Source organism: Chamaea fasciata, unplaced genomic scaffold (genome assembly GCF_029207755.1).
Source record: "Chamaea fasciata isolate MVZ Bird 193981 ecotype frontalis unplaced genomic scaffold, bChaFas1.0.hap1 SCAF_7, whole genome shotgun sequence".
Taxonomy (NCBI): Eukaryota; Metazoa; Chordata; class Aves; order Passeriformes; family Sylviidae; genus Chamaea; species Chamaea fasciata.
In genome coordinates this window covers 31245641-31271602 of record NW_027094092.1, presented here as the reverse complement: position 1 = coordinate 31271602, position 25962 = coordinate 31245641, and the positions used below count along the sequence as shown (strand labels likewise).

The following is a 25962-nucleotide window of genomic DNA, read 5'->3' as shown; positions in this document are numbered from 1 at the left end:
TACTATTGGTTGTCTTGTTGGCCTTTGCCGTATCTTTTCAATACTACTGTTTCCTCGTGGAGCTTCTAGGATCCAAAGTGCAAAAAGCTCCACTAAGTGCCTTTGTCGATGATTTATATGGTGACACCATGATGTATTTTCTGTTTTTTTCTCTTTTTCTTTTTTCTTCTTTTCCCAATTTCTGTAGCTCATTTGCTTTTAACTAGGGAGGAATAACAATCATTTCAGATGACTTTAAACCTATAGGGACTGTTTACATGAACACAAACGCACATAATGTACTTCACCTAATCTTCATCTGCAGAGAATTTAATCTGCCATTTTTGTGGTTTTTTTCTGCAACTCTCTGCAATCCTCAGGCTATATGGAATTCGAGTAGAAATAAGAAACACACTTTTAAAAGTGAAAGTAAGAACATATCAGATCAGTTCAAGAGCTCTAGGTGATTCTCCACAACTGAAATTCACAGAAACACAAAATGGCTGGGGTCGGAAAGGATCTCTGGAGATCACCTAGTGCAAACTCCCTGCTAAACAAGCTTCACCTAAAATGGGTTGCACGGGAACTGGTCCAGGCACGTTTTGAGTATCTTCAGAGAAGGAGATTCCACAATCTCTCTAGGCAACTGTTCCAGTGTTCTGGTATCTTTGAAATAGTTTTTTCTCATATTCAGATGAAACTTTCTGTGTTTCAGTTTATGCCCATTGCCTTGTCAGTGGACACCACTTGAAAAGAGTCTGGCCCCATCCTCTTGTCACCTACCCTTCAGATATTTGTATGCACTGATGATGTCCCCCCTCAGTCATCTCTTCTGCAGACCAAAAAGGCCCAACTCCCCCAGCCTTTTCTCATAAGAGATGCTGCTTTGCTGCCTCTTCACTGGACCTGCTCCAAGAGCTCCCTGTCTGTTACTGAGGAGCCCAGAACTGGACACAGCACTCCAGGTCAGGCCTCACCAGGGCTGAGTGGAGGGGCAGGATCCCCTCCCTCGACCTGCTGCCAATGCTCTTCCTAATGCAGCCCAGGATCCCATCGGCCTTCTTGGCCACAAGGACACACTGCTGGCTCAGGGACAGTTTGCTGTCCACCAGCACCCCCAGGCCCTTCTCCTCAGAGCTGCTTGCCAGTCTGTGCTGCTCCATGGGGTTATCCTTCCCCTGCTGCAGAATCTTACACTTATGTTTGTTGAACTTCATTAGGTTCCTCTCTGCCCAGCTCTCAAGCCTGTCTAGGATGGCAGCATGCTGGATGACAGCACAGCACTCTGGGGTATTGGTCACTTCTCACAGTTTGGTACTCTGTCCCTCCATGGAGGTCACTGATCAATAAGTTTGAAAAGATGCAGTACCAAGCCCTGAGACACAACGCCAGCAACATCCCTCTAACTAGACCCTGTGGCGCTGATCACAACCCTCCAAGCTCTGCCATCCTGCCAGTTCTCAATCCACCTCTCCATTCACTCACCCAGCCTGCATTTCCTGAGCTTAACTCTGAGGATGTTATGGGACACATGTCAAAAGTCATGTCAAAGTCAAAGCAGATATGTTTAAATCAAGACTGACAAGAATTTTTGACAGTAGCTGTACTAAGAGATGTGCCTTAAGTCAAACACTAACTAGTTCACAACTTGCTTTGATTACTGCTCATGTAAGTCAGAAAAGTTAACCCAATCACAAAGGGTTTCCTTGGCTTTGTAATCTATTAATTTTACTGGCTATGCTGGGGTCGGACTTTCACGTACCAAACCCTTCCCACTATCTTTCAAGTCAAATTCTTCCTAGTAAGGAATTTGAGCTAGTGGAAGAAAAACCAGCAAGTTTCCCTTCCTCAAATTTGCCCCAAACTTTACTGAAACTGTTTTTTTTTAAATTATGCTTGCTATTTCACATGTTTTGCAAGTTAAAAAATGAAGGTACTATATTTTATGTTTCTTGGTAGTATTTTATCTCTAACATCTAAAAGCAAAAAATGGCAAATATTATTTCATTTAACAATTAAATTACATATGTTTTAAAAACATCTTGCAAGGAGAGGAGGAAATGGAAAAATTTAAGTTTAGCTGTGCCCAGCTGTCAGAACTCAGATACAGACTCAAGAAAAACACCAAAGGTGTCTTAAACATCTATATATACTCTCTTTATTATGCTATTCAATAACTCTTTTACCTATTTTAATGTAAATTAGATAAATTATCTCTAATGTCATTACTGGATGTCATCTCTTCCTGACTCGTATCATAGGCATCAACAAATTATATCTTGTCCATTTTATATTGTCCTTGGATTAATCTACTGTGCTTTCCTTTCATGATTAAATGAATTCTAGTCACATGAGGTTGCATTGCCAAAGTGGTTGTTCAGTGATTCAGTTTTCAAAAGTGCATTATAGCAGCTTTTTATCATACAGTATAGCTTGCTCAGTGAGTTATTTTCGTACCAGAACAAACTATTTCAATAGTCCTTTTGAATGAAATAATTTCAATTTACAACCAGTCTGGGAGAGGGACAAGTCTCAGGAACAGTGCTCATGTTATTTTATTCTATATACTTATAAAACAATACTGCCTATAGCCTCTGTCATCACCATAAGTCACATACAATTTTGAGGTAAAATTATTACATCCCTCTGTAGCTCTTTTTTAATTTAAAAAAAGTCTTCCTAGTTTGCTTGGGTTTTTTTAATTCATCCTAAAATTTAGACCACAAATACTCTTTTCCCCTACTGAGCAAGTTTGTAAAAACAGGTCTTTAATTCATACTTCCAATTTTGCTTCCCAAACGAGTTCTTTGGTTCACTTCCTCAGGCTTGTACAGTCACTGCAGCAGTAGAAAACAGTAGAATGTTAAAATATTTTAAAGTAGAAAAAACTGCAAAGAGAAACCCCCAAAAGAACAAAAGACTATTTTATTAATAAATGAACAGACAAAAGAAGGCTCACATGCACTGATACAGATAAACTCTTCTGAAGCACAGGCACTAAATACAAATAATCACTAGTAGTTTGTTGTTGTTGAGTTGGGTTTTTTTAAATGAAGAGATAACGTGACCAAATCAAACACTTTAGACACTTCAAAATGCTTTGTCTCTAGGTAAGTGTTACTTTACACAGAGATATTTATAAAGACCAATTTTCTTTGACAAACTAAACTGTGCTCGTAAGGTAAAGATATGAGATCTGATGCTTTCAGATCACATTTCTATAAGTTAATTTAGTCACCTCATATTTGTAGGCAATTTTCCTCTAAGAGGCTAGATTATTCTCCCTGGGGATTTCCACGCCTCCTTCTTACTCTTCCTCCTCCTCCTCTTTTCACAATCAAATACAACTCAGAGAAATAAAGTTGTCTGTGGGACAGAAAGAGGGTATATAAAACCAAGAGTAAGGGAATACTTAATAAGGCATGATGAAATGACTAACAGAAGAAACATAAAAGTAGCAGACAGAACCATGTGGAGTTACACAAAAGAAAATTTAAAGCAAGAAAGGCTGTAGACCCTAATTTGCATTACAAAATTTACTTGTTGTCAATATTCTAACTGCAAATGTACATTAAGATGAATCAGAAGTAGGCATCTGGATTTAATCCAACTTAATCCAATAATACACATGCATGTTACCATCCTTACTATTATCAATAGCAATTCCAGTATTTTACTGCGATCTTTCCCTTCTCACCAGCTGTTCCATTTCATGTTCCTGCCAACTCTTTTGCACCATACATGCAGTCAAATCAGGCAATGAGATCCATATCTGGTGATGGGCCAAATCCATAATATCAGTGAAGTGTCTTTCAAACTTTTTTCTTGATAAGAGGGGAGGCGACCTTAATTTATTATCAAGGGCAGAAGTAAAATACAAAGCAATTTCAAATTCTGTCACACCAAATTCTATCTTCTAATGACTTTGGAAACATTAGGCACACCTAGAAGAAAAAAAAAAAAAACAACCAACACTAACAAGGCTCCATTGTAAGGATGTAAGGGGGAAAGTACTGTTTTCCATTAGAATGACTTTGGTATATTTCCTTGGGCATTGAAAAGGTTACACTGAACACTGGGAAAAGAGTATCTTTTCCTGAAAAGTACAATTGTATAGACTTCCTGTCTGGAACTGCTATTCTTACACCCCTAGCACTTTATTTATTCAAAGAAATCTAACTCAGATTACCTCCTATATACCAGTGAAATGTCCATTTATAACAATTGGCTTTCCAAAACTTCCATTCTGCCAGCATTTTCCCAGCAGAAGGATAACCAAGTGTCTTGATTGAAAATTTCATTGCTATAAATAACTGCATTTATGGCCCCTGGCTTTTATTACACAAAAATCAATAGAATTATATCATGATTTTAAATCATTCCCATCTTGAAATAGTCCTTCCACCTTACCCCCTCTTATTTTGTAGCAGGCTGATACACAATTTTCAGTGACTCATTTTCTGAATATTGAAGCACATGCATATACTGAGCCAAAGAAACCCATATTATCACAGGCTGTTTCCAGTCAACAGTATAAAAAGAAGTAAAGAGAGACGATCACTTTCACAATCCAAATTATCTGCAGCATATTCAGAAATACCACGCTTTATAAATGCAGACAATGAGTGTGTATTGTCAAAGGAAGGTCATCTGATTCACATTCCAGTAAAGGTTGAAAATTAGTCAGAATCAAAGAAAATATAATTCGTCCCTACTTGCATCCTATTCTGACCCTCAAACATGACTTTTTTTTTTAAGAGTTTTTAGTTCATAATTTTACAAACACAAGGGCTTGGTTTGCAAGAAGGGACAACAGTGGGATACAAAGAATTCCCTTGAGCCTGGAATAGACAGGTAATACAACTCTTGTTTTGAAACAAGCTTTGCCAAGGCTCAATATGCCTTTGACATTCTTCAGGAAAATTACTCAAATCTAGACAAAAAATAAGCTGTTTCAGAAAAAAAAAAAATCTTTTAAGTGCTCAGAAGAGCCATCTACCTATACAATACCCAGAAATGTTAAAAAGATGTCATTTCCCTGATGAGCTGAGAGTGAGCAATAGGCAAGAGAACAAAAAACAATTGAGGAACCGACAAGTGCTTTGGGCAGGTACAAAAATATGAGGCAGGGGAAAGGTCAATAGAAAGCCTAGTCTAGAAGCTGGATGTAGGAATTCTTGAGGAATAGGATGAGACCAAGGAAAAAACAACCTCAAAATTAATAGGTGTGGCTAAAGTACACTAAAACCAAAAGCATTAAAAGAAGAGCAGGAGCCCAGGTTATCAAGACCAGATTTGAGGAGAAATTTCAGGATCACAGATGGAATAAGAAAAGAGGAGCTGTAAATGAGATTAAGGAACAAACAGGCACTCCACATCCTTTAGAGCACTGTCTACTTCACAGCCCTTCTTTCACTCCAAAATTGATGCTTGGAAAAATCACTGTTTCTTGCAAATGAATTTCTCAGACTATTGCTAGGTTTTGCTGTCTCTTCTGATGGTGGTTCACATGCAGGCTGATCACAACACTTCTTTGGAACACGTATCAGAGAACAAGGAAACATTCCTATCACAGTTATTTTGTTTGTTAACAGATATTAGGAATAAATGCATACTTATGAGAAACAGAACAGCAAACGCAGTCTGGTTTCTACAATTAAACCAATCTGCTACATCTGATAGTCTTATCATCTTTACCATAAACAAAATCTCCTAGTTTTACAAAACCTTGTAGAATTTCTATTTTGTTTCTTTCTCTAATGTAAGCTGCTGAGAGATGGAACAAAAATATTACAATCAAAACAAACACAGCTCCTCCAAACCAATCAACATCTTTTAGTATTTCCATAGAACTGATATCTATTAATGTCACTATTGGAAAAGAACAGTATTTTATCAATAAGCAAAAGAATGTCTCTGCTCTAAAAAGTTTACAGTCTAATTCAGGTGATTTAACAGTTGTCAGAATTCAACAGAATCAAAAGAGTAAAAAGGAAACAAAAAAATATCAATCAAAAGTAATATACAGCAATTATGAAAATCAAGAACTTTTTAAAAATTCAAAGTAAGAAATAGCACAAAATAAATAAAAAGTAGTAAAAGTAGGAGAAAGTGAACAAGAATGTCGTGGCAATAACACACTGAACTTTGAAAATGAATACTGGAATAAGAACTGTACCATCTGAGTGCAAGAGTCAGAGTAATTCAGTTTTGGTTAGGGGATTTCAGTAGCAGAAATATCAGAGATGATGTGGCAGAAACACAGATGACCAAGATGAGGCCGAGTCAGGCAGAACAGTTTTAGGGGCATTATAGAAAAAAAGGACATTATTAAACTAGTGAAATAGTGAATCAGATGAATAGCCATTCTTATCTAGGTCTCATGCCTACAAATTCAAGCAGTGGATGTGACAAGAGCAAGACAGGAAAAACTGCTTCACATTTAAACTTAATGATTTGTGATTCCATAACAAAAATACACTTCAACACAATTCAGCAGAATTACCACCAATATAAAATAGAAAAAAGATTAAGGACCCAGTGTTAGAGAAGGATATTAGTCAGGAAACCTTTTAAATCCAGAAATCTGGAACTTCACAAATAAATGACTGCACTCAAGAAGTGAAAAATTAAAAGAATGGGGAAAAGCTTACCACACCGATTTTGATGGGAACAAAATTTAACCCATTTAGTCTGTGAATCTTACTCTATTCAATTCTGAATCATAAAGCACACAAATTTCTCTGAAATACTGAAACCTTTCCGATTTTTTAATTTACTTACCAGTACTTATTTGGTACTTCCACTGATACTTAAAGCCACACAGTTCTAAGATATCAGAATGTTAAAATGAAATGTTATCCTACATTTATATTCAAATCATGGAGTCACAATATACTTCCACACTTCAATCATAATTTTGGTTATATTTTAGGTAAAACTTAGGAGGAAAAAAGGCACAGATAAGAAAGCACATATAATGAGCACAGACTACCTATTACAGGAAAACACATTTATCAAGAAAATGTAATTAATACTTAAAATCTGGCACTTCTTATTTTTAGTTCAGGAAAAAAAAAAAGACAGCTTGGCTTGTCTGATTAGAAAAAAAAAAAGATGAATTTCTGTAATGTTAGGAACAGTTTAGGAAGAAGCACTGAGCAGATGGAGAACCAGCTTCCACTGATGCCAAGTCCTGTGACTTCAATGCAAATCTTTATTATGGAAGTTTTGGGGGTTTTTTTCTGTTTGTTTAGGAGAAGAAAAAAAGAGTACAGGAGAGACCACATTTTCGTTGACTTCAGATATCTACAGGTATATAAGCCAGAAGTATCTCTTAGGTCAAGTAACAAGTCCAAATTTGCAGACTGCCCTGCTGCAAATAAAACATGTGCAAGTGGAAATGAGACCACTTGGATACAAAGCGTCTACAGATGGGAAATTTTATCTACCAGAGGACCATCAAAAAAGAAAGGAAAGTTCTGATGTGCTGGAATGGGGCTAGAGGGAGAAGCAGCATAGGAAAGCATGCCATAGAAACTCTGAGAACATTTAGGGAATGAGGTAGTAGAAAAACAGAGAACATGAAGAAAAATGCAAGTAAAGCACATGCCTATACCTATTTATGTCAGGAGCACGTAAACTAGCAATATTTAAGTGACCTGTTCCCAACCCTTGTGCAACAGTGCAATCACCTTTCAAGATCAGTAACCTGGCACCTTTACCTTAAAGCTTTTGATAAGTGATAAGAAGTAACTAATACTGTTACGGTCTACACACAGAGCTCATGTCACTTGGGGAACAGCAAGAACATGGAAGTTTTGCATCAGTTGAATTTCTTGGCCAATTTCTGGTCAAGAAGTAGCTGAGTTGGTCCCACTGTAAAATGGGACCCAGATATATACAGTAATCCAAATCACCAATGAGTTAGGCATTTCTGTAAAGAAAACTGATCTTCAGCTATTCTCTATAATTTGAAAACTCACAGGATTCTTTTTTAATACTTGAACTATGTGCTGCTATTGCCATTCTTTTTGCTTGAGCAGACCTACAATTGAAAAAAGAAAAATTATTTACTCTTCACTGAACTTTTTTTTTTTCTTTTTCTTTCAAAAAAAAACTTGGAAAAGTCTCTACTTGAGATAGAAAAGTTGAAGCAAAACTTACTTTTAATGCAAGCCTTGCTCCACAAGTTTATCTGTTCAGGTTTTGCAAGATGGCCAAAGGTCTTTTGTGTACTTCTAATTCTCAAGCATGTACTGACCATGCAAATGTTAACAATGCAGCAATGTATTGCAATAGAAACATCAAAATTAAACAGAGACCCAAAAGAAAGAGGTTAAAAAAACAGATCAGGTGTTTAGGGAATAGAATGTAACTGTTACCTCATAATTCTTATGCCTATTGTTCATTACTGCTACGCTCCAGTGACTGTTCTTTTTGATTTTTATTCTAAATTTTTACTGTATTCAGCTGCTAGGTACCTACAGAAATTATATGTATTATTATTATAAATTATATGTATTCTTACAATATCAAAACCATTCTCCCAGTTTTATTTGAACTGCACAGCATTTCTGCATCTTAACCTTTAATGCACCAGAATTATTTAGCCATGGACTAAAAAACCAAATGGGAAAAATTCATGTCCAAAATTATATTTTTTCATCTTGATAATCATCGTGCAATCTGAGTATTGCTACTAAGGCATGCATGTTGGCAATTTTTGGCTGGTGTAACTGCTAATGCCTACCGCACTTAAAGAAAAGTAATCAAGTGCCTGGATACATTTTGATCAGCTCCACAATGACATTTAAAAAAAATATTTTAGAAGAATCTATTCACATCCAAAAATATGATGAACATGTCTACCGTAGGTCACTTAACCCTTATCTGTCAAAAAATGAGGGCAGCTCTTCAAACATGGTGCTCGCAAAGTAAGGTTATCTTATCACTTCCACTTCTCTTGCTCTCTATGCTTCAACAGCATTTTTGTAAATTGATTCAAGACCCTTTCCCCCTTAAGGCTTCACAGTGGACTTGTATTTTATATCAGCTAGACAAAAACAATGCAGAAAAGTTTGCTATATTCAAGATAATTAAAAAAAATAAATTATAAAATCTTAAAAAAAGGAACTATACCTAAAAACTTAAGCTGAATCCTGGACATCTATTTTACACAGAAATACAATAAGCCCTAACAAAGAAGCTGCATCAGGCCAGTGACATCAGCTGTTATCAAAGTCACCTGGCAGTTCTTAAGACTATTTTCAGCTGCCTTTTAAACAATTCAGTATGAAATTTTCATGGTCTATTGTCTGCTTCAGGTGGTTTTTCCTCATCCTCCTTTTACCACCACCTTGCAAAGGAACCCAGAGAATGACTTGAACATTTTTCTGTGTGAAAGCACTTGAGAAACTGTAATCACTTTCCTGCCCTGAATCAATAACTTGCAGTCAGACTGCACAATGATTTTGTATGAAAGACATATGCTCTTCGCATTTGGTGAAAAATCTGACCTGACTTAGCCAAGCTACAAGCTTCTAGAAATCAGAGTTTGTACCTAACTTTCACAAGATCTCCTGAAGCTTAACAACCAATCACCACATTTACCTCCTCAGCGGTCTTCTGCACGTCATCTAAATGTGCAAGGCGACTGAATTGAGCTTCCTCTTACTTTCAGTTTTGAGTGAGAGTCAGATTTTCTGCTGTAGGAGAAGTCTGTGTTCAACAGGCTTTCGCTAGAAAACTGAACACAAAGTGTAGCCTTGCATATTTCTGCAGCCTCACCTACGGTGATATCCTTAACACAGCTGAAAACAATGGTCTGTCACTTTATATTGTTGGGTAACTTGAGCAGGATTTAGGGTATACTGACAGAGAATGTGGAGAGAAGATGTAAAAACAGTTTTAACGGAAGCTTGAAAGAATAAACTGGTATTGACTAGACAAGGAAAGAAACTAAGAGGAACATAACATTATGTGGTAGTGAATCAATCCAAATGGGCAATGCCAAGCAGAACAACTAAGACTTGGCGATCACCAGGACTGGAAAGAATGAGGGGCAGATATTCTGCCTCTAACAGAATTTGAAAGAATTGGATTTTAATAAATATATACGGAAGGACGCTGGCTCACAACAAAAGACCAAAAAAAGATCCACCAAGAGGAATCAGAAACACAGACAAGAAGAAAAAACAACAGAAAGAAGGAAGAGTGAGAAGAATTAGTAGGCAGGCAAGGGCTGACAGCAGAGAAACAACATGCAGTCAAGAGACGGTCTGGGACTAGTCCGGCCTAAATATTAGATTGAAAAGACAGAGTCAGTGCCACACTAGAGACTGGCATGAGGCAGAGAAAGCTGGAACTATAAGTGAAAACATAAAAACCCGGTGTTTGTCTTCAGAAGCTACTGAAAGACATAATAAAAAAATACCCTAAAGACTTTAGATTCTCTGCAAGTATCTTGCAAACTCCTTTCTCCTCCTCAGACTTCCACTTTCCACCATCCTCTACTAACAAAAATGGAATGTAATAATGGATAACTTTGTTCCTTTCTTAATTCAAGCAATAGTAATATTTATGTATTTAGATTTAAAAGCTCTATTCTTAATCATCAACACAACACCCGTACCACATAATATCTCATTTTGCTATTTTTAGGTTGATTTTAAGTAAAGAATTACACATAGATGCACTTTTACATAAATAAGTACCAAGGACTTTTAATTCCTTGGACATCAGCAATTCCTTCCTTTAACTCTGTCTATTAGTATTAATTTAGTCTTTATTACATTATCCCAAACGATTTTTTTTCTATGCTCTCTCATTCAATTAACAGTATATTTTCCAGGATAAGCCAAGTTTTATCTTGAAGGATGGGACCCTCTTAAGACCCTGCATTCAATATTACAGAACCTAACTGGTACGTAGGAGATCAGGTTTTTAGTCTGAGCTTTTGCCAAAGAATTCTTAACTGGCTGCATTAATTACATAGTTGGGCATTAATAGTAAATCACAAGATTTAAAGACATTTTTAAGGTTTTGTATTAATGAAAAATTGGAAATTTAACTCCATTCCCTATCCTGTACTCTCTAACTGCTTGTTGCAATTAAACTGAATTCATTTTGCATCTTCAGAATGCTGAACAGCAATATACTAACAGCAATTATCAAATAAAGCAGATGTGTGAGCTTCTTCTCAGACCACTGAGAAGAATATGACTGTATTCTCAGTTTTCACACATCAGCCAAAGAAACTAAAGAACAAAGAACACTGCTGACACAAACTGCCTTTTTATGTGACGCCACGAAATCTGCATTATTGTTTAGAAGACACTTTTTTCTTCCTCCAAAAGAGAGCACTTTATTCCACTGCAATTTCTTACTGATTTATTTCACTGTAAAGAACAGTAACAATATCTTCTAAAATAAAGCACTCTCTAAATGAAATATTTTGAATTAATAAATAGGATGAATTTAGGAATACTACCTTCCAATATTATCATTTGAAGCATTAAGAGAATCTAAAGAGTAAAATAAATGGGGAGGTAATAAATGTGTTGAAGTATAACTCATGAAAAATACAAATTAGCAGAGATAAATACTATTTTGTTACATCCTCAGTTCAAAAGTACTATTCTTCAGAACATTTTAAAGACATTCTGAAGGCTAACTACAGACTTATTCAAGTTCCAAAAAAAGCTGAACCATGGAGACATGGCAGCTCAGGACAGGTCTCTTAATTTAAAAAGTTTTGAATTACTGTATCTACTTTGCTCCCCAAAGTCTGTTAAATACACATTTCTGAGGTCCATACTATGTGCCTTGACTCCAGCATTGCACGCCATGTAACACAAGATTCAGCGAAGTCAATATACATTTCATGATACTATGATTAAAATCTGATGGCTTAGGCCCAACTTTGCAATGCTCATGTGAAACAGAATTTCAGGAATTGATTCTTGCACAAAGAAAGGAAACTCTGTTCTTTGTTTCTTTATTGTAGCTAACTTTTAACTTACCCTACCAAGCTGTGACTGAAAAATCCAATTCTTTAGATTTGAGACACTGAAGAATTTCCAAGGTACTACAAAAACTGTCATAATACATTGTCTGCAGCTTTTTACTGAAAGGTATTCCAGCACAATGGCATATCAAGAGTTTGTAAAATAATTTTAGGTAGCTGTTTTTAGTGTAACAATCCTATACTATTAATGTACAGGTGAAAAACCCCAGGATCTAGTACAGACTGTCCCTCCACCTCCTCCTTTATTATCTCCTCTAAACAGAGGAAAACAAGTGGTCATTATTTTCAAGGAGAGTAACACTTGCTATTCATGCATGCATCTCTACAGTGCCGATTTCAAATCTCTGTTGAAACAAACAAGAGCAAGCAGCTGCCTGACTGTTTGCTGTGTTTAGTCTTACCAGCAACCTTTTTCGTTTCCTGCAAAGCAACCCAATAACCAAGACCAGCAAGAATAAGCTCAAGGTTACCGGATGCTGCACACACTCAGACCCATCTTTTCACAAGAAGGCTATAAATCCACTAGCCAGCAGCCCTCTTACTCCCCATCTGTCACAGCTCAGTGCAGCCTATATGCTATGAGGCTGCACCCATGGAGACTTTCAACACTCTTAAATACTTAAATGGCAGACTTACTGAGGCAGTTAGGAATGGTATTCTTCGGTGAAGTTTCATCCTCAAGGACAACAGCCAGAAAAATAGTCATGTCTCAAAATGAAAAACTAAAGAAGCCTACCGATTGGCAAATGCTTACCTGCTGAGCTAAGCAAAACACTGAAGTCTGTTCCTCTCTGTGACTCCCCAGCTTCATTCTGTCCCTCTTTTTCTGTATCTTCATAGCGACTCCAGTTAGAAGATACCTTTCTTCTTGAATAGCATTTCACTTCTTCCTTCTCTTCTTCATGTCGTGATTCGATATCATCATCCTCTTCTACCTGTGACATTTAAATGGACAGTTAAGGCATTGCAACGTAATAGCATTTTGTTCTGTATTTAAACAATCATTCATACAAACAATTCCAACCACAGAAATAAAACCCAGAAAACCAAATCCATCTGGATACCCACATTCATTTTAGGTGGCACACTCTGTGAACTGTATGTAATTCATCAGGAGTGTAACTAAAAGCACCGAGTGAAGCTTCAGCTCTTACAGGGGGTCAAGCAGTGACACTGATACAAGTTCCACTACTTTCCCTCCTATTCTGAAAATTCATAATGAAAAGCCCTCTTCCTAAAACTGAGGGTAATGAATAAGGAGTGGAACTAAGAATTGAAAACAAGTGTCTCTGTCCAAGCGTTGCAGTGATACAGATGATAACTGAAAAAAATGACGTTGGTAGAGTGGAATAGGAAAAGATATGTTCTGCAGAAAAACATTTTGAAAATGGTGATTTATATAAGAGTTTCCATTATAGCCGACTATAGAGTCTTAAACCAAATTTCACTTCCTTCATGAAAGCCATTTTATGGAAATAGACATGAAAAAGTTAAATACACTGCTAGCAGTCAATCTACCGATCTCAACCTCTTAAAAAGTTCTAGGGTCCAAAGGAGAATTCATTGCAGAGTCAACTTAAGCTACAAACAAAACAGGCATTTGCCACAAGTACTCAACAGCTGCAGAAAACTCTTCCCTGTATTGAATTCTCTATATATGCAGCTCTCCCAGAGTTTGGGGTTTAGTTGAAATGATTGTTGATTCACAAAAAACAAAGATTTGCTTCTTGGAGGGAGGAGCACTCAACAGGCAAGAGATTAAATCTGTCACAATAACACAAACACAGTCCCAGGTGTCAAACAGATGACAAAAAGGAAAATATTCTGTGCATTCTCACTGGTTCTGTGCAATTTTTAGCTAAATTCTCTTTTCTTTGTATTCATCAGATAAACACACTAAAATGATTGTTGAAGGTAAACAGTTGGTTATGTGAGCAAGTGGATGAAGTGACAACTACATTACTGGAAACTGAGGTAGAGCTATAATTTCCACACAACAAAGGCCAAATCCACTTAGATCAAAACAAAAATAAACTTATGTCTTCTCTATTCTTCTCCTATGAAATTAATGATTTTCATTCATTTGAATCCAGCACACCTAGTGAAATTCAGTGCCCAAAATAATTTGGAGCTCATACAATTCACAAGTCAAAGCAAGAACACTACTACAGAGATCAGTTCTGTACTTTATTTTTAAGAAAAGATCAGAACCATCTTAAGTAACTATGATAGTACAGATAATTACTTATTATAGACCTGTTTGAAGAATTGACTCCTTTCAGCTGTAAACATAAAAACCCCAGGAGTACCACTTCCATAGTTCAACAAGCTTTCAGTAAACTAGGATGGATACAAATGTTTTCTCTTAAATCAGACTAAACTCTTTTTCACATTCTGTTATTAGCTGTGCTATACAGTGCACCTCAAGGAAAGTTCACTTCTTAGAAGTGAAATAGTTAACTTCAAGAAATAAATTCTCAGGAGCGTTAACAGCAGCTGTGCAACCTGGTTCCCCAAGTACTGTCCTGAGGCTTACTGTTAAAACAAGTAAACTTTAAAAATCTGCTTCCCTTTCCAATAAATATTTAATGGAAAATCTTACATGATGCACCACCAAGCTACAAAACAAAACTGCAAATAATCACAATTGAATAGCCAACATTCAATCAATTTAAAGATGCGTTAAAATTTTCAAATACATTAAAAAACTGATAGTGAAACTTCAGAAAATAGTTTGCCCATCTCACATGAGACAGCTACCAAGTAACAACCCCAGAAACTCAAAAATAAATACTTTAATCACCTTTCTCTTAGCTGCTTATACAGCTACACTATATGCTACTAACATTATCACCCCACCTTACCAAAAATGAGTCTTAGTACAGAGCAAACATCTGTCCTATGTGTAACGAATTAAAGTAACTACCCTCTTGCCATATTGTCAAATAACAAAAGACACAAACTGAAACAAATTCTAGAAGCCAGCTCAGACATAACCTTTAAAAAGTATTACTCACATAAAAAGAAAAACTTGGGCCTTTAAAACATATTATACTATCTACATGTTATTGCTCAGTGTTCTAACACACCATGATACCATAGGAGGTACAGCATCTATCTGCTGTGCCTCAGTTCCGGACAGTAATGCATCACCATTTGTACATTTCATTGGAATTTTCAAAGTGAGGAAAGTATGCAAAAACCCAGCTGAACAAAATCAGGAAGACTTCAAACTATTTTGCATATCAGAACAAAAAAAAATATGGGCAATATTCTGCCTAAACACTAAAGCACTCAAACAACAGTGAAAGGGCCAAGTTCCCCTGCAGAGAAATTTGTACAATTTGTGGTCTTCTGCCGAGCAATGCATTTTTTATCATTTATGAGAGCCTGTGACTGCATTTTTCCTCTAAAGGAAAGCAAAGTGCATAGCACAAATGTCCACAATCTGCAGCGTAACAGCAAAAAAAATACTTTAGTACACTAATTTTACATATAGGGTTTGAGACAGTATGATATTGAGAAAATACAGGAAAGTGGGCTTTTTGTTTGACTTTTCTTACGGAAGAGAACACACTGATGCACTTGGGTCAGGAATGAAGGTGTTTAAATGAAGTAAACATTGTTCTCAACAAGGAATTTCCCCTGGGGTTATCCTTCTGCACTTCCCTGGAACCCAGAGTGGTTTGGATCAAACCCAGGCTGAAGCACACAATGGAGAATGTGCAACAGTGACCTCTTGCATCCCGCTTCAATTACTCAACCACTCTTCACTTAAGTGCAATCGGTCCTAGCATGTTAAGCACACATGTCCAAACACTCAGCAAGAATTGTTAAGCTCAGAGCCCTTTAACAAAACAAAACTCAAAGTGCATTAGAAGTCAGGGCTTCCACTAAGATTTTCTAAAACTGCACTTATTACTCTTAGGAAGCCACAGGAGCTAGAGCTCATAGCTTTCTTCTTGTTCAATTCTGGTAACACTGTAGGAAAAATATAAAACTCTTCATCTTTGTCAGTACTTTGAAAATCCTACAGTAACAGAAACATCAGATGTACAGCTTACCTTTCTTTGGGCCAACTGCTGTTCCCTATCATGTAGGTATATCATACATTATTAGATTTCCATTCTTATTTATTTTGTAGCATTCCTCCCAGTTCTCTTCCCAATATTTTACTTTACAGTACCTAAACATAATCCGAGTTTTTTTTGTTAATCTCTTAGAAAGAGCATAGCTATCTCTCTTCTTCACTTCCTTCCCAAATTATCTTTAGAAACTCTTCAAAATTATATTGATCAAGTTCTACTTTCCCCCTTTGTTACTTAATCTCTGTATAACTGTTTTGAATATTACACCTACAACATATTCACATTTCCTTAATCTTTTCCATTCTTTATTATGGACACTCACCTACAATACTCCAGACAACATATATATTCACTCAGTGTCACAAAAAACAGTCACTGCCATATGGGGACACCTGGCTGTTCATGAACTCTCATAACCACTGTCTACTCCCTACATTTGCTGCTCTCACAACACACAACAGCACACACCAATTCCTTGAAGAAACTTCTCTCTTGATACCCTCCTCCCTTTGTGGAAACTGCTGTACAGCTGTGGTCAAGTGCAAAGACAGTCAAGCTTATCTAGACATCTCAATCCCATTTTCTCTTCTCATCAGGGTAAAAGGCTAGCAAGTTAAAATGAAAATATTCTCTAGGTTGAATCAGCTGCATCATGAATGAGCATTTTTCTCATTTATATTTAAATACTAAGGTGTATGTGCAGAGACAATTTATCTTTTGCTCCTTATCCTAACTTTGGCAGCATCTGTTAAGGCCAAATTTCCACAGAAGGAACTTCTAAGTCAAAGGGTCAAAAAAACCATATATAACTAAGCAACAAAGCTGTTCCTGATCTCTACACCTTAAATTGTTTCACAGAATAGAAGTCTATATATGGAGGCTTGTATGCTTGTAAATTAGTAAGGCAGCTTGGCTGATATTGACTTCTTAGTGCTTCCTCTGGGCAGACATAAGTGGAAATGTTGAAGAGTGTTGCTCTTTAATGTTAGAGACACTCTTTGATGACTTAAATTGCTCTTGGAAAGACATACTTGCTTTTAATTTAATGGTTCAAAGTTATTGGTGGTGTAACCAAAGAGGAGCAATGGGATTACACCAGGAATTATCTTAGTACATTACAGATACAACACAATCTCAGAAAGGTTTCCTTTTTTAGCAACAGTGCTCATTAAATGGACTTTATTTACATTTAAATCCAAAAAGGTACAGGAGAATCCCCTGACAGCTTACTTTATGTATTACTATGATTGATAGGCGAATACCTCATGGTAGATATAGATAGCATAAAAATCTTCAAAAGTTTTATTTTACACATTTAACTAATTACAACCTCTATATATCTGTCCCTCCTCTTGTAAGTAATTACTTGAAAAAGGAATGCATCATCTGGCTTTTTGTGGTGGAAATTTAATGGACTTTCTAAATAATGAGCTGCTATAGTTTATTAAAGAAAAACAGATTATATTCAGAGCTATGGCAAATGGAAGCAGAACTTGCTGTTCAACTGGAACAAAACCCTACCTCCTAAAATATTCTTTGCACTCTTTAAAGTTTTAACATGATCAAGCACCGTGACTACAAGGTATACTGCATCTTTCTCACAAATCATTAATATTCCCACGAGCTATAGCCATATTTTGTGCAAACCTTACATCTCACTGAATTGGAATGAGAGCTTCTATTAGGGGCTAAATCTCTTCCTTTGATTCACTGAGACAGGGGGGAAAAAAAGTCCCCCAGCCAAACAGCTTGGCTATTTTGTAACTGGTTTAAATGGCAGACCACCTTCTCTTCCATAAATCCTGACACTCACTCTTCACTGCCCTCCCAGAAATACCTCCATAACCTGCTAATAGTACATGATAAGCTGCATGGTCCTTCAAATGGGAGCCTTACAGGGGCAAAATGAACTAATCTAATACACACTGCTCAAGTTTTGCACTGCAGCTTTCAGAGACTCAGTGTGAAAATTGTTGACTTGTAGATAAATTTAACTTAATAACCATGCACTGTAGGTTAGCAAGACTTTGTTCTTGATAAAGCCTGCCAAGTAATTATTTATTTCAGAAAGTGTATATTTGAGGGTGCTGCTCATTAAATACAGATTTTCCAAACCACAAAACCACTAGCTAAAATTTCACTCTAGTGATTTAGATTAAAACTCCAAACTGAAGGACACTTGATGGGGTATGTTGTGAAAACAGTATCATTATAAATTCAGTACTCATCTGCACTAACTGGAAAAATTGGTAGAGTATCAACAAGTTGCATTAACTGCAGAAGTAGCCCTTTGCCTCTCTTCCCCAAGGCTGCCCCATGCTGCGAACAAAGAGTCTGTAGGAAGTTTGTCCAGCTGCTGTCTATAGATAATGAGACTTTTGATTTCCTAAACTTGCCAAGCTAATATATTTCCACCAACAGAAAATCAACTGTATTTTTTTCTTTAATTCAGTGGAAATGACTTCATGAAAGTTACTGGCAACTATGTAAACTCATCAAGCAATTTATACAAAATTGTCACGTGGACCCGCACAAAACCTGGCAGGTCTTCTACCTTCAAACTGTCAGTAACTTTAAAAGCTGATTTTTTGTCTTACAAACATCATTCAAAAGTATGAGTGTAAACATGAAATAGGAGCCTCTGTCTTGACAGAAATAACAGGTTTCAAGAAAAACTTACAAAGTAAGTATATTTCCACAAAGGTTACAGAATTTTCAGTAAGATTACTGATTGTTCCTATGTATAGGCTGTGCTTGGCAAAAACCAGAAGGTTTATATATTGCATACATATGGATCCACATATGTGAATGTTGCATGTCTTATTCCAAAACCAAATTACACATAGCATTCTGGATCAGTTAAGGAAATCTTCTGGAGAAAGATAATAGTTTTTACCAAATCTGCTGTTCCTAAAAAGAAGCTTCCTAAGCTGCATTAGAGACTGACAATATCCTGAAACTGTTTCAGTTCTTATGTGTTAATGTCACAGTATTATAGAGTAATCCAAACTGAAAGAGATTGCAAGAGGTCATCTTGTCCAACTGCCTACTCAAAAGAAGGTCAAAACTGAAATCAGACCATGTAGGTTGGGGCTTTGTCTACTCAGGGCTTGAAAACCTCCAACAGTCTACTTAATCCTTAGTATTACATTTTGCTGTTTTATTCTAGCACTCCTAAAATTGCAAAAGCAATTGTATTAACACCTTTAACAATAATTTGTAAAGAACATGGAGGAGTTCTAAAATATCAAGAAAGCAAAATTTATTGAGGGGAAATACTCATCTCAACACTTAAATAAGAGATGTCTTAAAGCATATTGCTATTTTACTAGTCTTCATAAGTCAATGGGTAAGACAGCCTCTCTCAATAAAAATATCTGTGATAAACTTCTATATATTGAAAAGCTTTGTACTTCTGCAACTATATCAATGATGAAGTAAAAGCACAACAAATTGTGTAAAAAGTATCAATGCTCCCCCAAAACAAAAGGCAGCTACACACCACACACCCCATTATCAAGCTCTTTCAGTAGGATAGCTCAAAGACAGTAAAGGCAGTAGTATCCCAGAGCATGTTCTCTGACTCCCATACTACAGTCCGAGAATTAACAATGAGTCTGTCTGGGAACTCTGCCTATACATCACAATGATAGAAGGTGTAGAGACATCACACTGTCTTGACTCAGGTAAGTCAGAAGCAGAAACATTTATCATCAATGTGTGGCATGCACTTGGCCTCAAATCAGGGCATTTTGGACAGAAACAACATTTTCTCCAGCAAAAATAGCTCTGCTTGTCCTGCAATGAACTGAGAATAGATGGGGAGTGCAGCAAAAGAGAGGGGAGTGCCAAAACAAAGCACCTCAAAGAGATGTGTAAATAAATACAATCCATGTTTCTTCACCTATTACACAAAACCAGCATTTTATCAAGAAAGTGGAAATAAATTCAATTCCCTTTTCTGCACAAATGCATTTCAAGTTGCATCCCCCACTTCCCACGAGAATACAGTGGTTTTACACACCCTGGAGTAGAAGATCTCAGCCAGATCTATTCTACTTTGTACAGCACCTGGACACTCCTGGTAGGAGAACTTGAGAAGCTGCTGGCCTATACGTCCTGCAGATGCACAATCACCACACACAGACACAAAAAAACTCCCCCCCAAAAAAACCAAAAACACCCCAAAACAATGACAACAACAAAAAACCCCAAGAATGTAACACTTAATGTCAGTCTTTCATTCCTATTCTCTTCATGACAATATCATGTTTGTACATAAAGTACAAAGGGACTGAAAAAAAAGAATTGAGGGAAATTCAGATAAAAAATTATTTCAAGTTCATTGGCAGGTCACTTATCTAAGAAGTGAAAAAAGCTTCACTGCACTTTGTATTTGAAACTGGGAAGAAAACAGATCGCAGCTTGAACTTTATTCCACTCAAATTCTTCAGTCAGTAGTCATTTGAGACTGAAACTTTTTCATCATGTACTCTCTGTACCCAACACAGGCTCTGCATCCCCTGCCTGCCTTTTTACCACAGAGCATCAGCCATAGTGGCTCTGTAACACTACCCACAAGATGTTTCTAATGTCAACTGGCACACACAAGGATGATTTTGCTATATATTTTGAGAGAGCTGAAAATAATACATTACTTAATTAAAAGAGGTTTTTTTCTGCATCATAACCAGTATTTTCTGGGGCTAACAAAGAATACAATAAGGGAAGAAAACAAACAAATACTGATAAGGTCATCAGTCCGTTCTGCTGTCTCACTGAAAATAATTAAACCACTTTTCATTATACTTCCTCCTTCAGGGTTTCATATAATTTAAATAAGATTTTTTTCCCCTTTCAATTATTCAACAGAAAACAAGCATTTATAACAGTCATTTAATTGCAATTCTTGGCAGTCAGCTTAAACAAGGCAGTATAGATATTTGCCAATCCTTTTGTTTTTATGCACTATGTTTTCCAGGCTAAACCTGATGAAATGCAAAGACAAAACAAAAACCTTGATATTTAATATTTTGTGTATTGCACTTTCTGATTTGTCAACAGTATTAAGAAGATTAAATCGTATTGTTAAACATTCAATCTATTCCATCATTACAGTGACACACCAGAGCAAGCTAAACATTATTTCTACAAAAGTATTAATGGGGATGAGGTGACACATATGTTTGCAAGTTCAGTCTCTTCATATTGACACAGTGGCCTGTTGCTGAATTTTAGTGAGCCTTCAGCGATTTTTCAGTTTTGCCTCTCAGAAACAGAAACAGTTTACTTTCTTATTGTTCACCTAGGTATCAGAGCTCCTCCAGTACAGATTCAAGTTTCTACTATAAACATTTTTTTAAACTTGAGGGAAAAAGGAAAAAGCTAAAGCTTTTTTTTCCCCCCTTTAGACTAAGGAAGGAAGAGCCTTGACTCAAAGGTTCTTTCATGAAAAGAAAAAAAATATCCCTACAAAGAGTAATCCTCTTCACTAGTTTGCTCTATTGGTGACCTTTAGAGAGATCTACCAAAGCTGAAGGGAAGCTTAATTAGCAGAAAGGGCAGCTGAGAGAACAGGTAGCACAAAGAAAAAAGCTTCTAGTCTTTATTGTACGGGATGAGAATTTTTGAACAAGGGATGAAATACTAAGACTGGTTCATAAATGTTGGATACTGGAACTCAGCACTCTGAGTTAGCTAAGGATAGAATAAGCCAAGAGACACATCCAACTCTGAAACCAATGTTTTGCCAAACAGGAATGATGCTCCAGTTAAAGGCAGAAACATCTCATCAAGTACACAAGAAAGAGACTTGTGCTTGAAGTTTCTACATAAAATTGACTGCTTCAACAGTCACAAAGTATGGTTCTCGAGACCATCTAAATAACTTCAATAGCAAAAAATATTTCTCTCTCCTTGATTTTTAAAATCTGTTATGGGTAACTCAAACAGATTAGTCATGTGACTGTGACCTGGTACGAACTCTCATCCTCTACAATATGTAACTTGTAGATAAAGAGTATAAACACAGTTTCCTCTCTGAAAAGCATCACTGAAGATGCAGAATATCAATATGAAATACCAGAAGAAAAAGGTCTAGATCCTGAAAAGTTCTTATGTTCAAACCCACTTACAACTGAAGAAAAGAGCATGACTCATATCTAGATACAACATCTTCAAAAAGCCTAACATTAAGCAAAACTCAAACAATTCTACACAAACAGAAGAAAGCTTATCAAGTGGAAAACTCCACTTCTGTGTATCGCATCTCCATGTTTATACTGTCACTATCAGCCTCTTGAGATGCTCAGTATTGCAATGTTCTTTCATATTTGAACCAACATTATGAAACGGTTTCATAACTGTACCAGAGTGGTATAATACCATGGATGTTTTCAAATATCTGTCTCTGCATTCACTCAAAAAAACCCATTTGATATTTTTATATCAAATTGGAATGCAACTTACCGCAGACATTTTAGAAACCACCACTCAAACCTCTGACATCCCTTCCTCATTCACCTCCAACATTTTTTGGAAGAGAGTGGATAGAGAAATCCTGTGAAAGATATTTTTCTAAATAGCCTGAGAGAATATGCTTTCCTAAATCCAACACCCAGCTTGAGATAAAGTAGTGAAGAATCATTATCCAAGGTCCTCAATGCTGCAATGCCCCACTTAAAACCCCAAGATGTTAAAACCTAATTTTATTTTGCCACTGGTCTGGAGCATATTTCTGAAAAGTAAGTGTTACTACACAATGATGCTCCTAGACCCTGAAGTTAACAATGCAATGCTGTGAAGAAGCTTAAGTCATTTAGAACTTTCTGAAAGTGCAAATAGATCCAAATTACCAACAAGGACTGGGCTGTAACTGCTGGGATGCCCAACAATCCCATGATTTTACATGCTCATCATATCCTTACAGGCTACAATTTGCACTGGCGAGCCAACTAAGGTGCACACAGAGCAGTAACTGCAGGAGAACTTTGCATCCCGTTTGCAGTGGTGAGATACAGACAAGTGTTCACCTGTGTGGACAACTGGTGGAGAGCTTCAACTGTGACTCCATCAGGAGTGAAACCACACCAAGTCCACTAATATTACACCCAAATGTAACCCACAAGGCAAATTTGCATCAAAACCCCATCCTCAACAGTAATTTGAACTAAGAGCCACCCAAAAAAAACACTGAAGGAACTACTTTTTCTCATTAGCACATTTTTAAAATTTTTGTCTCTACAAATCATTTTACTCTGAGACAATAATCCTTTAACATCCTTGCTAATGATTTGGTTGAACTGGAAGAAAAAGAGATGCTGAGAATGGGATCATTTGCTCTTCCATTACTTCCATGGGCATGCCACCCTTCGTTACAAATTAACAGGAACATAATACACCAGTGAAATCAGAAAAGCAGCATAATGCAAATAACGCAGTCTGAAACAGGATACTGAAGAAAAAAAAAGGAAAAAAAGAAAAGGAAAGAAAAACAAACCAACAACCAAAACAAATCCAAAAATACAACAAGCCAGCAAAAAACTCCAGTTTGTCAGACAATCAAAAAACTCAAGGCCTCACAACAGGTCAGTGAAAGAGCCTAGAAAGAACTGTAGCCCAGCATCACCATTCTGTTCCTATGAGACAAAGACTGTGGCTATTTCAGGGTTAAGAAGAGAGACTGTACAGTCTCTAATGTAGAATTATCCTCTGGGGAAAGAGAAACAGGAATAGAAACAGGAATAGAACCTTAAGGCAAGGTTCTTACACACTCCAGCAGATTTATGGTTTTACAGCAGTGTATTACAGTGTCTATCTGCAGAAAAGTTACTCTTATTTTCAAAACTAAAACAAACAAACAATTAGGAAAACCCAACCCTCCCTCCCAGGCCCCCTACATTCACATATTAGGGAAGAATTGCATACATGAAAGAGAACAGTGGGAAATAAATGGACCCCCCTCTCAATGCCATGCCACAGAACACTGAATCACACAGGCTTGAAATCCTGTGATTGTGAAAACCTGTAAGAAATTTTCTTCTGTACTTTTTTAAGTCTCTAAATCACCACTGAATCAATCAGCATTTGTTTGATTTTTTTTTTTTTTTTTAAATACAGCGAAACCTTCTGACTGCTACAAACAGTGCTACTGTGCAGCACTATTAGACTGGCTGGAAACTCAAAACAGGGCTCTTGAAACCACCCAGTTACTTTTGAGAGGAAAAACAGCAGCAGCATTGCATGGCATAATTTTTTAAACAAATTCACCACTCCTACAAATTTGTTGATATTTCAGCAGAAATACCTACTGTCTCTCACTTGATGACCCAAACAAACTCTTCTATTGTGCTATATGGGACCAACCACTTATCCCAGTAGCACAAGATTTTTAGCCCAGAATTACAAAGGGCACCCTTCCTACAACTAGCTTTTCTTCACAGCCGTGTTTCAGAGACCCAGGGGCAAGTCCTAGTAACTCACACGTACGTGTGACTCACACGTCGTGCTGTACGTTCAGAAGACATCACCCTGAGACGAGAAGAACATTCCAACCCCACGATGTTCACACATCCTGACTCCTCACCAAGCAATTCCGTCCCAGCACGGGAGCCGCCAGCGCCAAGGGGCGGGCTGCCTGCACCACCTACTGGTACCTTACAGCACTGGCTCATCGCCCCGGATGGATGGATGCATGGATGGATGGATGCATTCTTAACCTGCGGAGTTTTAGTTCTTCCCGAAATTCTAAAATCTTCAGTTAAATGTGACGGGAAGTTCCTCCCCAATATTCAATTAATTTCTATTTTATATTTTCTCTGAAGAAAATCCACACGACTTTACTACATAATTAAATCTAAATAAGATTAGTGTTTCACACTATTAACCAAATATGCAGCCAGTAAAGTTATTTCTTTAAGCTAGAAAATATTTGGGACAACCCGTTACTAAAAAGCTACCAAATTACTATCCCAGAGACTTGAGAGTAAAAAATGAGGAACAAAATCATTTAAGTAGGTGAGGACAGAAATGCACAGCCATCTAAAATATATATATATATAAAAAAAACCAACCCTCAAGTCCTTTCCAAGGAAGTTACAGAAAAAGATTCAGACATGAAGTTGCTCTGCAGCAATGATATTCATCTGTGTAATGGGATGCTTTCAACACAAATCTCCCAAGTCATATCAGCAGGAAAGTTAATAAAATATGCTGAATGAATAACAATGAATATCATTAAACCATTCCACACTAAACAATTAGAGACCATTATGAAACTCTGGAGCCCACAGCACTGTAAAAAACAGGTTCCTCTATTGCCTAGAAACCAAAAAGAATAAATTAACTTTGGATGTATAAAAAGCATTTATGTTTTTCCATTGCACAGACAGCCTTGAAAAAATAAAAGAAAAATAAGTAGGGCTGTGACAAGTGGTTACACAGCAGGTCTACTGAGTAGGCTCAGTATCTTTCATCATACATATTTTTCTGTCCTGATTCCCATGTACTGCCTACAGAAGCTATCTAATCCCTCAGTCACAAATTTTATTTTCAAGGCCCCAATTAAACCACTTCCTTCTTAATAATGTTTTCTTCTTGTCCTGCCTAAAATGGATCTATTGGCAGCAACCTTTCTATTTTATAGAATATTGCTAACCAGGTCTGCCCAAAGCATCCTCTTTCCCAGACTAAAAAAAAATGAAATAGATACATAAATAAAAAGAGAAAGAGCCAGGTTCTTCAGCATTTCCTCCTTGGTCATATCTTCTTTGCATCCTTCTTCATTCCTTTCCTCTGAACTTACCCTAGCTAGTCCCAATCTGCAAAAATAGAACTAGTTCTTCAATGTAATGGCATCACTAATTGATA

At 36.8% G+C, this 25962-nt stretch overlaps 2 protein-coding genes across 2 annotated transcripts in view; one reads left to right on the top strand and one right to left on the bottom strand.

Moving 5' to 3' along the window:
- CHRM5 (cholinergic receptor muscarinic 5) overlaps nucleotides 1-25962 on the top strand; it is a 42716-nt gene that overhangs the window by 5282 nt on the left and 11472 nt on the right. The window lies entirely within an intron of this gene.
- The window catches only part of AVEN (apoptosis and caspase activation inhibitor), an 85672-nt gene that overhangs the window by 55248 nt on the left and 4462 nt on the right, over nucleotides 1-25962 (bottom strand). The window contains exon 2 of the mRNA XM_066188308.1: nucleotides 12762-12942. Coding sequence (XP_066044405.1) covers nucleotides 12762-12942 — 181 coding nt within the window. The remainder of the gene's footprint in view (nucleotides 1-12761; nucleotides 12943-25962) is intronic.